The sequence below is a fragment of the Ahaetulla prasina genome, chromosome 8, assembly GCF_028640845.1.
Source record: "Ahaetulla prasina isolate Xishuangbanna chromosome 8, ASM2864084v1, whole genome shotgun sequence".
In the NCBI taxonomy this organism is placed as follows: domain Eukaryota; kingdom Metazoa; phylum Chordata; class Lepidosauria; order Squamata; family Colubridae; genus Ahaetulla; species Ahaetulla prasina.
In genome coordinates, this window is record NC_080546.1 from 9143779 (window position 1) to 9156046 (window position 12268).

At 42.8% G+C, this 12268-nt stretch overlaps 1 protein-coding gene across 3 annotated transcripts in view; it reads right to left on the reverse strand.

Annotated features, from left to right (window-relative positions):
- Window positions 1-5373: 5373 nt before the first annotated feature.
- Window positions 5374-12268, reverse strand: part of SLC4A4 (solute carrier family 4 member 4) — a 238703-nt gene continuing 231808 nt past the window's right edge. For 2 of the 3 annotated variants that reach the window (XM_058192187.1, XM_058192186.1), the window contains exons 24-26: window positions 9916-10012; window positions 7462-7535; window positions 5374-5567 (exon numbers count right to left, since the gene is read on the reverse strand). In XM_058192187.1, coding sequence (XP_058048170.1) covers window positions 7495-7535; window positions 9916-10012 — 138 coding nt within the window. In that variant the 3' untranslated portion in view covers window positions 5374-5567; window positions 7462-7494. The remainder of the gene's footprint in view (window positions 5568-7461; window positions 7536-9915; window positions 10013-12268) is intronic. The other variant, XM_058192184.1, reaches the window with a different exon arrangement.

Genomic DNA, 12268 nt, shown 5'->3' on the forward strand with positions numbered 1-12268 from the left:
TTTTGATGATCTCTACTCAGCCCCGCGATCATCAGAGGTTTTTTTTTTTACTTTTAAAGGTATGTTCCGGCTGAAGAAAAACTTTTAAAAGTAAAAAAAAAACACCTCTGCTGATGGTGCGGCTCAGCAGAGGCAGGGGGGCGGGGCCAGGGATTTTTGCTACCGGTCCTCCGAACCAGCAGCTGCCATCGCTACCTAATCGGGCGAGCCGGGGCGAACCGGGAGCATTTCACCCCTGCTCCACACCCATTTGCGCTACTCAGGTGAGCCTGAGGATGCAGATAAACCTGCAGGTGGCCTCAATGACTCTCTAAAAAGGATGCAAATGACCAGCTATCTGCAAGGAGTATAAATCCTTCCCTTCCCCACCATCCACTCAGAGCTGAAGAAGCTTCTCGGATGAGATGCGAAACTTCTTCAAAGAAAAACCAAGAAAGTCCAGTTGGCTCTTGAAATAAAAGCACCTTTGGGACAACCATGACCTTGGATGACTGGGAGTGTCCACGGACAAGAATCCAGGTAGTCCTTGACTTACAACCGTTCGTTTAGCGACCATTCCTAATGACAATGTCACTGAACGAAGTGATTTATGACCGTTTCCAACACGACCATTGCAGGAGCATCACTCAGACGCCTGCCAACCGGTTCGTATTTATGACGGTCGCCTTTTGGGATGTCAAGGGGGAGAAAAAGTCACTGAACACAATCGTGTTACTAACTTTTAACAACGGCAGCGAACAACTGTGGCAAGGAAGGTGGTAAAACGGGACCAAACTTACTGAGGAACCGTCTCGCTTAGCAACAGAAACGTTGGGCTCAATTGGGGGTTGTAAGTTGAGGACTAACCGTACTTCCTTTGTGGCAGGACGTTGGGCCAGTTCAGCTGGCCTTAAAAAAAAAAAGACCATTTTAAGTGCAAGGTCAATGCGCCCTTAGGGCCTGCCATTCAAACACAAAATAAATAAATAAATTGTGCAGCTGGAATTCATAAAACGAAAAATCATTTCCCCCAATTTAAACAGCGAGAAGAACCCAACGAGGGATTGTTATTCTTCTCGCTGTAACAATGCCAGGTTTAGTGCAAAAGCAACAACAACAACAACAACAAAAACAACAAAAGTTTTGTTCAATGAGCCTTAGTTACCGAAGGGAATTCAAGTACATTTCATATAATTCAGCAGACGAAGACTGAAGACTTATCTGTCGAAATCAACAGATAATTTTGCCTCTGGCACATGTTTGCAAATGCACGTAGTTTTTTTATGTTACGGCTGCAAAATATCACCGCTCGTTTCAAAATTCTAAACTTCCTTTTGCGCTTCTCAACGTTTATTTTTGGCAGCAGGAGGGAGATGCTCTTGAGGTATAGCCAGGTAAGAAAAGTACAGTAGTCCTTGACTTATGAACGTTTTGTTTAGTGACTGTTCGAAATTACAATAGTTTGCGACGGGTCTTTTGGACTTGGACCGTGACAGTGTCCCCCAAAGTCATGTGATCATGATGTAGGCATTTGGGAACCACATGATCACTCATTTATGACGGTCGAAGTGTCCCTTGCTCACACGACCACCAATTGCGACTTTCCTAGCCATCTTCCGATGGCTAAAGCCCATGGAGAAGCCGGGCAGGGAAGGCTGCAAGACAGGATCGAGCGATGTCTCGCTTAATGACTTTAGCACACAAGGCAGTAAAATCAGGTGGGGGGGAGGGGTCACGTGATGATGCCTCATTTAACGACCGTGCCACGGAATGATGGGTTTTCCACAGTCCAATTGGTGGTACTAAGTCAAGGACTACCCATATTTCCCGTCCTACACATTAAAAATTTAATCCAGCACCTTAGCAATTCATTATTGCATTGACCCAAATACCAATTTGCCGGCAGTGACAACAAGCTGAATGGATAAAAATCCTAAATTCTGCTGAATCCGGTAAAAATATTTTTTTTCCTAATATTGTTATTGCCGGGGTTTTTTTCTAATATTGCCATTTTTTTTTCCTATGCCAATGCCATTTCCCCCCCCTAATATTGTTCCTGTGCCAAAGGGTACTACTTCAAAGCTCCAATTCATAAATATTTTTGAATTGTTATCAACACATTCATACTAAACCATTATTCATTTAACCGTGATTGGACGAAATCACAAACTATAAACGGCGTACTTATTTACATCCATGGATTCAGCACTAAACCATAGACCAGGGGTCTCCAAACTTGACAACTTTAAGACTTGTGGACTTCAACTCCCAGAGTTCCTCAGCCAGCCAAGTTGAAGTCCACAAGTCTTAAAGGGACCAAGGTTGGAGACCCCTGCCCTAGACCACTTTGCAACTTACAATAGATGGTTTCTCACAATTCGCAGAGCCCAAATCAAGCCTCCCCCCCCAAATAGTTTGTGACCTCAGCTGAAGTACCAAACGTCTCCCGCTATCTGAAGACTCATCTAAAATGCCTCTACAGAAGTTATCCCTGCCCAAAGAGTTAGTTTGGATTTTAATCTGACTTCTTTCTATTTCCTAAAGGCCATTTAACCAGTTTTTGATTGTTTTATTTGTTCTGTTTTAATTCTTCCATAGGACTAGAGGGGAGTTTTTCAATCTTAGGAACCTTATGGAGTCTGGATTTCAACTCCCAGAATTCCCCAGCCAGCCATTTTAATTCTGTCATAGGACTAGAGGGGAGTTTTTTTTTCAATCTTAAGAACTTAGTCTGGGACTTCAACTCCCAGAATTCCCCCAGAATTAAGGAAGTTGCAAAGAGGAGAGGAAAATGTACAGCTTGAAATCACAACAGTCCAGAAAACTAAGCTAGATGCAATTTTAATTTTAGGTCAAGATGAAAATCAAGAATTTAGGAGGAAGAGCGTCAATCCAGCCAAAATAAAGGTGGTCCTTGATTTACAACAATTCATTGAGTGGCCCTTACGACCGTTCAGCATCCCCATGGTTACGTGATCCAAATTCTGAAAAACTTGGCAACTGTCTCATATTTATGACCGCTGCAGTGTCCTGGGATTAAAGTGATCCCGCCTTTTGAGTCCTTCTGACCAGCAAAGTCAGTGGGGAAGTCGGATTCAATGACCGATTAGGTTGCTACACTTAGCGACTTTAAGTGATTCCCTAAACGGCCGTGGCAAAGAAAGTCGTAAAATGGTGCAAAATTCACTTAGCAGCTGCCTCATTTAGCAACAGAACTTTGGGCCTCACTTGTAGCCGTAAGTCAAGGACTACCTATATTCCCTCATCTTTTGACAGAGGTGGATAAAGTAAGACCAGGGAGGTTGGGCGATTAAGGCTTAAAACCAATGGTGGGATTCAAATAATTTAACAACCAGTTCTCTGCCCTAATGATTTCTTCAACAACTAGTTTAGCAAACTGCTCGGAAACTTAACAACCGGTTCCCCCGAAATGGTGCGAACTGGCTGAATCCCACCACTGCTTAAAACCCGCTTTTGTATCCAGCTCATTTTCTGCCCAACGTGCACACATTGCACCGCTACAGTGATTTTGCAAAAATGAAAATGAACCACAAAGATGAATTCCAAGAGAGACCTACCTGAGGCCAAAAGTCTGTACCTGCCCCCACCCGTTTGCATTCGCCTTTCCTGTCTGTGTCAGCGATACCGCTGCACAACAACGCCACTCTGGTGTCCTAAATTGGGGCGTGTGTGTGTGTAAAAATCTCTGTGCGATCAAGACAGGAATGAGTATCTTGAACAAGTATCCTTGATTTAGATTAGGGGTGTCAAATTTAAGTCCTGGGGGCCGGATCCAGCCTATGGGGTGCTTAGATCTGGCCCACGGGGCCGCCTGGGAAACAGCAAAGGGAGCCCATTTCCACTGGCAGAGCGCTCGGGCCACCACAGGCGCCCCTCCCCCTCGATACTAGTGACGTCGAGCTGGCCACGCCCACCCTGGTTCCCAAGGGTTAAACACAACCCTGATGCAGCCCTCAATGAAATCAAGTTTGACAACCACGATTTAGATTGTTAAAAGGAAAGAAGAAATGGAAAGAAAAGAAAGACGATTTTAAAAAAAAAGTATTGATACAGCTGATTTTAAGTTTGATGCTATATAGCCCTCTTTTGCAAACTTGGGCCACTTTTCGATGCGGGGACTTCAAGTCCCAGAATTCCCCAGCCTGCATGGAATTCTGGGAATTGAAATCCATGCCTCTTAAAGTTGCCAAATTTGAAAAACACAGAATATATATATATTCTGGGTATATATATAAGTTATATATACCCTTGAGCTTGTATTTTTGGTGTGTTTTTTTGTTCTTTTTGTAGAAATCACTTTATATATTATACAATTATTATTGTTATTGTTATTATTACTATTATTAAAACATTTTCTTTATTTTTATGGTTTTTATTAAAAGAAAAAAAAGCCCAAATCTAGAAACAAGAGGTAGAACTACTCAAAAACTATATTTCCTGCTGCAGGAAAAAAGAAAGTCATTTTTTTTTACACTAAGTTTTAAAAAAATGTTTAAAAATCGACCATTCTCACCCCACCCCACCCCACAAAAAAATGTTATACAGATTAGGCTCCTATAATTTAAAACGGATAACACTTTGTCAACACAGCCGACAACTTAAGAATCCATTTCAGTGTTACAGAATGAAAGTTGCATAGGAGCGGGTTACTCAAATGCCACATAGTAATGGCGAAAAGAAGAGATGCGTCTCTGTGGGTTTGCATCTTTTCAACTGCTTTGCACCAAAATACAAAAGCAGAGGTGACATTAAGAGCATGTTAAGATAGCAGCATTTTTGCAGGAATCGAGAGTTGATCGGGAATTTGCCTGAAAGTCAGTTTTGTTCTGCTTAAGAGAGAAAGAAAAGAGAGATTTTAAAAAAAATCAGAGCAAATCAAAACCTTAATATTGACAAATGCCCCAAAAAAGCAGATAGGATGGGAAACGCTGATTCGCATCTAAAAATAAAAATAACAGTCCGTTTTGCTGACAACAAACCACGTTGCAATGATATGTATATCCTTAATATTTGCATCCTCTCTTCTGAAAAGCAACAGAGAGAGAGAGAGACGCACATATTGAAAAGGCAGGGGGAAAAAAATTGGTCAGAAATGAAAGCGAAGAGAAATAGCTTGCGATGAAAAGTACACAAATGGGTCGAAGCGAGGAAGAGTGGAAATAGAAGAAAATCTAAAGGAAGAGGGATACATCTGGTTTTCTTTTGTTTTGTTTTTTAACCTAGATGAATAAAAGCCACTGAACATTCAACAAGAGAAGACGACAAAGAAAATCCAGTTCAATAAAAAGCAAGGGTGCTCTCCCCAATAACCTGCCCACTTTCAAGAGTCGTGGACTTCAACTCCCAGAATTCCCCCCAGTGGGAATTCTGGGAGTTGAAGTCCACGAGTCTTAAAGTGGCCAGGGTTTTTGGGGGGAGATCCCCCACCCCCCGCAATAAAAGGACAAAGATGCAGTAGTTGCAAAAGTGTGTTCTGTTCCCTTGCTATTCCGGTAAGTAGGCATGGTCTTCAGGGCTGAGCGCTATTCTACTCTGAGGCACAACTTCCGTCACGATTTTGCGGAGGCCTAGAAAGACGAAACACAGTTATCATTCAGAGACCGTACACTTCCAGGAAAGGCAGCACAATAGGACAGAGGTGGGCGCCACATGAATTAACAACCGGTTCGCCCAGCACCGAAAATATAAGCGCGTGCATAGGATGGCATAGACCGGGGTGGCAACTACCGGTTCATGTGAACCGGTCTGAACCGGCCACAACCCACCACTGGCTCCAGAGCCGTTGAGGGTGAACTTAGGACACGTGTGTCAAAGGAGACGTTGCCGTGATGTTTTGGGTGAGCCACCAGCATTGGCCAACACCTGACAACTCTTCTTGAAAGCCCACCTTGTTCTTATGTGGGTTTTTTGGAGGCTGTGGAGATCATGTGAGGAGGAGATAAGGTCTTGCATAGCCTTTTGGATCCTCTGGAAGTCACATAAGAGAGCCGTCCCAAAGGTGCTTTTTTCAGGAGGCAACTGGGTTTTCTTGCTTTTTCTTTTGAAGATGTTTCGCTTCTCCTCCAAGATGATTCAAGATGAGAAGAGAAACGTCTTCAAAAACAAAACAAAACAAAGGAAGTCCAGCTGCCTTCTGAAAAAGCATCTTTGGGACAACCATGACCTGGATGATTGAGAATCTCTGCAGACTAATAGGAGACCATGTTCTTACTGTTGTGGTCCACCAGCAGCCTGCAGAGCTGGTAACGGAGTCAGACAGCGATGAGGCTGAGGAAGAGCGTGGGCCAGTCCTGGAGGCTGGGGAAGGTCCAGATGAGGCTCTGCGTCGGAGGCAGAGGTGGGGCCAGGGCCATCAGGGAGTGATGTGCGGACTCCGGAGCCTCCAGAGGCTGACAGTAATGAGGCAGAGAAACAGGAGGAGCCTGTTCCTAATGCATGCATGAGAAGAGCTGCCAGAAGGCAAGAGCAGCTCAAGCAAAGAGGATGACTCAGGAATAGGGCCAAGAGATGATTGGCCCCTCCCATAAGGCTTAAATGACCAGCAACGGCGTTTGGGCTCTTTGCCGGAAAACAACGTTGATAGCTTTATCTTCTTGCATTTATTTTGTATCGGCGTCTTCTGAACTTTTGCCAAGAAAGGCCTTTGGCAGTTTGCCTAATTGGACCAAGGTTGGTGATAGGGCTGAGGAATTTGTGTTGGGAGGAATTTGCTTTAATTTAATTGAACTACGCTGAGAATGAAGTAATTCTCAGCTGTTCGAATAAAGTTTGTTTGCTTTTACACTGACTGAGTTTCCTACTACCTACTTGGGCCTGGGTCACAACACTTATGTGTTCGCTGGAAGCTTTTTTTAAAAAAAAAGATAAGTACAGGTAGTCCTCGACTTATAACCATTTGTTTAATGACTGTTTGAAACTACAACGGCACTGAAAAAAGCGACTGATGGCTGTTTTTCACACTTACAACCGTTGCAGCAACTTCATGGTCACGTGAGCAAAATTCAGATGTTTGGCCACTGACATGTATTTATGATGGTTGCAGCGTCCCGGGGTCATGTGTGCTCTCCTTTTGCGACCTTCTGACCTGTAAAGTCACTAGGGAAGCCAGATTCACTGAATGACCATCTTACTAACGTAACAAGTGCAGCAATTCACTGTGGCAAGAAAGGTCGTAAGATGGAGCAAAGCTCACTTAACAACTGTCTCGCTTGGCAGTGGAAATTTTGGGCTCAAACTGCGGTCGTAAGTCGAGGGCTACTTGTAAAATGCAATAAATCCCATCGGAAATTTTAAGCCAGTTAGAAATTCCGTGAAGTTTATGCCTAATTTATTGAAGGCAACATTCTGGATGAAAGCTGTTTGAAACAGGTATCCCGTTTGTTTTCATTAGCAGTGTATGCGTGTGCATGTATATGTATATGTGTGTGTGGATAAAATTTGGAACCACACAAAGTGGCTTACCTTGGCATGTAGGAATGGAAGTGAGGAATTTGATCAGCAGGATGTATGGCGTTCAAGGAATGTTGATTTTTCTTCTGTGTTATTGAAAAAAAACAAAACATTTCACTTAGAAATTCCAATCCTTCTTTTCTATATGAAGACACTCACATGACTGAAATAAAACCCTTTTGTTGCTTTTCTGGTCTGGTTATTAATTCCTAATATACTTTAAACAGAAGCTAGTAACACTCTCAAAAAACACTCTCAAAAAACAGGGCCTCTGGTGGCTCAGACTGGTAAGACAGTCTGTTATTAACAGCAGCTGCTTGCAATTACTGCAGGTTCAAGCCCCACCAGGCCCAAGGTTGACTCAGCCTTCCATCCTTTATAAGGTAGGTAAAATGAGGACCCAGATTGTTGGGGGCAATAAAGTTGACTTTGTATATAATATACAAATGGATGAAGACTATTGCTTGACATAGTGTAAGCCACCCTGGGTCTTTGGAGAAGGGCGGGATATAAGTGCAAATAAAATAAATAAAAAATAAAATAAAAATAAACCAAATATGACATGCTAGTAAAACAGCTCTTTATATACAGACTATGGCACTTCACTGCCTTCCCTCACATACTTCCTGCCCTACGGGACTTTTTAAAATTTTGAAGTATGATTTGAATCAGAAGATGACGTGCTTCAAACCAAAGGGCTGACCCTCAGATTTTAAAATATATTATTTCCCAGAATGAAGAGAAATTGGCAATCAAGAGCTCTGGTTTTATGTGCATTATGGCTGCCATCTTTTGACTGCACTTTGCAGACAACTCTGCAACAGATCTTTTAAGATATTCTCAGAAAATGAAAGCAGCGAGAAAGAAAGAAAGAAAGAAAGAAAGAAAGAAAGAAAGAAAGAAAGAAAGAAAGAAAGAAAGAAAGAAAGATACATAGATAGATAGATAGATGGGGAGGGAAGGAAGGCAGGCAGGCAGGAAGGGAGGAAGGAAGGAAGGGAGGAAGAAAAAAGAGGGAGGGAGGGAGGGAGAGAGTAGAAGGGAGGAAGAAAAAATAGTAAAAAAGAAAGAGAGGAAGAATGAGGAAGGAAGGAAGGAAGGAAGGAAGGAAGGAAGGAAGGAAGGAAGGAAAAAGAGAAAGAGATAGGAAGGAAGGAAAAGGGAGGAAAAAAATAGTAAAAAAAGAAAGGGAGAGGGAGAGAAATAAAGGAAGAAGGAAGGAAAGAAAGAAAAAGAGAAAGAGAGGGAGGGAGGGAGAAAGGAAGGCGAAAGGAGGAAGAAAAAAGAGTAAGAAACAAAGAGAGAAGGGAGGGAGGGAGGGAGGGATGAAGGAAGGAAGGAAGGAAGGAAAGAAGGAAGGAAGGAAAGAAGGGAAAAGACAAAGAGATAGGAAGGAAAGAAGGAAAGAAGGAAGGAAGGAAGGAAGGGAGAGAGAGAGAGAGAGAGAGAGAGTGAGAGAGAGGGACAAAATAATTTGAGGCTGAAACACTCTTTTAAGGGGCTGAATTTCACCACTGGGCCAGAGAGAGAGGCCCTAATCAGCTATATTAATTTGCCATTATCAAGCTATTTTCTAAGTAATCAGTGATTCTCTTTGAAAACAGAACATTTTTCTCTATGCCGCAAATGAGAAGATTAGACAGCAGGAACAGAAAACTTCAGGGAAAAAGAAAGCATGCAGACCCAAAATATATATAAATACTGGGCTAGAGACAGGCTGGGTAATTCAAAAGCTTAAAAGAGAAGTACAGTGAGAGGCAGCACTCATATCTACTCGATTAGCAGCTGCCTCAAAGCAACTGCAGCCAGAATCTCAGAGAGGGAGGGAGGGAGGGAGGGAAGAGGTCAAAGGTCACAATAGGTCTAAGTGCTTCAAAGCAAATACATTCTTTGAAAGTCAACAAAAATTCCACAGGTCGGGTGCAGGGGAGGAAAAAAGAAAAAGAAAGATGAGGAAAATAACCTCTACTGAACAAGATTTTTAAAATAATAATAATAATAATAATAATAATAATAATATCCATGAATGTTTTAAAGTCATGCAGACTAATAAGGATGTCTATCCATCTATGCCTACTCAGTTTTGGAAATTGCAATTACGGCTGACGGAAGCATGCAAAAAATATATATTATTTTATTTTTATTTATTATTTATTTATTTTGTCGAGTACATATTAGATAATATATATATAAGTATAAGCTTGAATAAAATGAATACAATTAAAGGGAACATTAGGACAGGGACGGTAGGCACGCTGGTGCTCTTATGCACGTCCCTTACAGATCTCTTAGGAATGGGGTGAGGTCAATAGTAGATAGTCTTTGGTTAAAGTTTTGGAGGTTTGGGGGATGAGACCACAGAGTCAGGTAGTGCATTCCAGGCATTGACAACTCTGTTGCTGAAGTCGTATTTTCTGCAATCGAGTCTGGTGCGGTTCACTTTAAGTTTGAATCAGTGCTACTCACTCTCAGTAGGCTTCCCATCATTCAGGAAAGGTTGCTGCTCCATAATGTCCATCGGGATTTTAATACTGGGCACGTTTTCCGTGAACGGGCAGTCGGACTGTAAAGGAAACGGGCACAGCATTTAGAACAAAACAGGTTCATGTTCTTATTTCACATCATTTATTTTCATTTGCTTGCTTCAGACCAGAGTTAAGGACCGGAAACAGTGGCGGCATTCAACCGGTTCAAACCGGTTCGGGCGAACCGGTAGTGGTGACCCCCCCGGAGCTATGCCGTCCTATTCAGCCACATTTTCTTAAGCTGTACGCACGCGTGCGAGCCGCGCGTGCGTGCAAAGCACATGTGCGGGAAGCGCGCAAGAGAGCGAAGCAAGCATGCGCACGCTCACATTTTCAGCGTGCGGCGAACCAGTGGTAAAATTATGTGAAACCCTCCTCTAGCCAGAACTGATAGTAAAACTTACTTCTCCACGTTGGAAATCTTAACCGTGTGGAATCCATCTCCTACTACTCAGGTAGCCCTCGACTTATGACCATAATTGAGCCCAAAATTTATGTTGCTGAGCGAGACGTTTGTTAAGTGAGTTTTGCCCCGCTTTGCTGCCTTTCTTGCCACAGTTGTTAAATGAATCACTGTGGTTGTTAAGTTAGTAGCACAGTTGTTAAGGGAATACAGCTCCCCCGTTGACTGGGCTTGTCGCAAAAGGGGATCACACGACCCCGGGATACTGCAACCGTCATAAATATAAGTCAGCGGTCAAGCATCTGAATGTAAATCTTGTGGCCGTTGTGGCTGCAATGGTCGTAAGTGTGAAAAATGGTCATAAGTCACTTTTTCCAGTGCTGCTGTAACTATGAACGGTCACTAAGCGAACTGTCATCAGTCAAGGACTAACTGTAGGTCACTGGCCCCCAATGTTTTGGGTTCATGGACTGGTTCCGTGGATTGAAGATTTTTTTTGTTTTATTTGCATTTATATCCCGCCCTTCTCTGAAGACTCAGGGCGGCTTACACTATGTCAAGCAATAGTCTTCATCCATTTGTATATTATATACAAAGTCAACTTTTATTGCCCCCAACAATCTGGGTCCTCATTTTACCTACCTTATAAAGGATGGAAGGCTGAGTCAACCTTGGGCCTGGTGGGACTTGAACTTGCAGTAATTGCAAGCAGCTGTGTTAATAACAGACTGTCTTACCAGTCTGAGCCACCAGAGGCCCTTCTTTTCCAAGGACCACAGAGGCATGATGGTTTCATGTGCTGCCTTCATCCGGCAGATGGGGCTTTGCTTCCTTGCGTGGCCCGGTTTGTGGCATCCCATGGCCTAGTGCCAGTCCATGGACCACGGGTTGTGGACCCCTGCTATAGGTAGTTCTCAACTTATAACCATTCATTTAGTGACAGTTCAAAGTTACAGTGGCACTGAAAACTGTAACTTAGCAATAGCAACAGCACTTATATACCGCTTCACAGTGCTTTTACAGCCCTCTCTAAGTGGTTTACAGAGTCAGTCTATGGCCCCCAACAATCTGGGGCCCCTGTGGCTCAGACTGCTAATGCAGTCTGTTATTAACAGCAGCTGCCTGCAATTACTGCAGGTTCTGGTCCCACCAGGCCCAAGGTTGACTCAGCCTTCCATCCTTTATAAGGTAGGTAAAATGAGGACCCAGATTGTTGGGGCAATAAGTTGACTTTGTATATAAATATACAAATAGAATGAAGACTATTGCTAACATAGTGTAAGCTGCCCTGAGTCTTCGGAGAAGGGTGGGATATAAATGCAAATAAAAAAAAAAATCTGGGTCCTCATTTCACTGATCCTAGGAGGATGGGTCAATCTTGAGCCGGTCAGGATCGAACTGCTGATGGTTGGCAGAATTAGCCTGCAATGCTGCATTCTAACCATTGCACTAGCAGGAGAGTGAATGAAAAAGGGAATTAAGAGAGGAAGGGAGTGCAATATCACTTAGACTTATATACCACTTCACGGTGCTTGTGAGATTTAAAAAACCACAAACCTCTCAGTTAAAAAAGGAGGAGACCATGAACAATAAAAAGCAGATTTATTTTAAAGAGATATATCAAAAAGCTTTTGCAAAAGTGTTCTCCGGAAGGGAGAGAACCTCTTAAAGATCTGGATACATGGCTTAAATACATTTTCAAACAGGCAGCAAAACAATTAAAACAATTAAACGCCTATCGGACATTACCTAACTTTTTGGCTTTCTCAGCAACATCTTTCCCGATTTAGAATTCCCTTTTAGAGGGGCATTTCCCTCATAAAAATACCCTTTGAATATGTCCTTAACTAAAAAAATTAATTGGAACAGGGTATCTTCCTTCCTTCTTCTA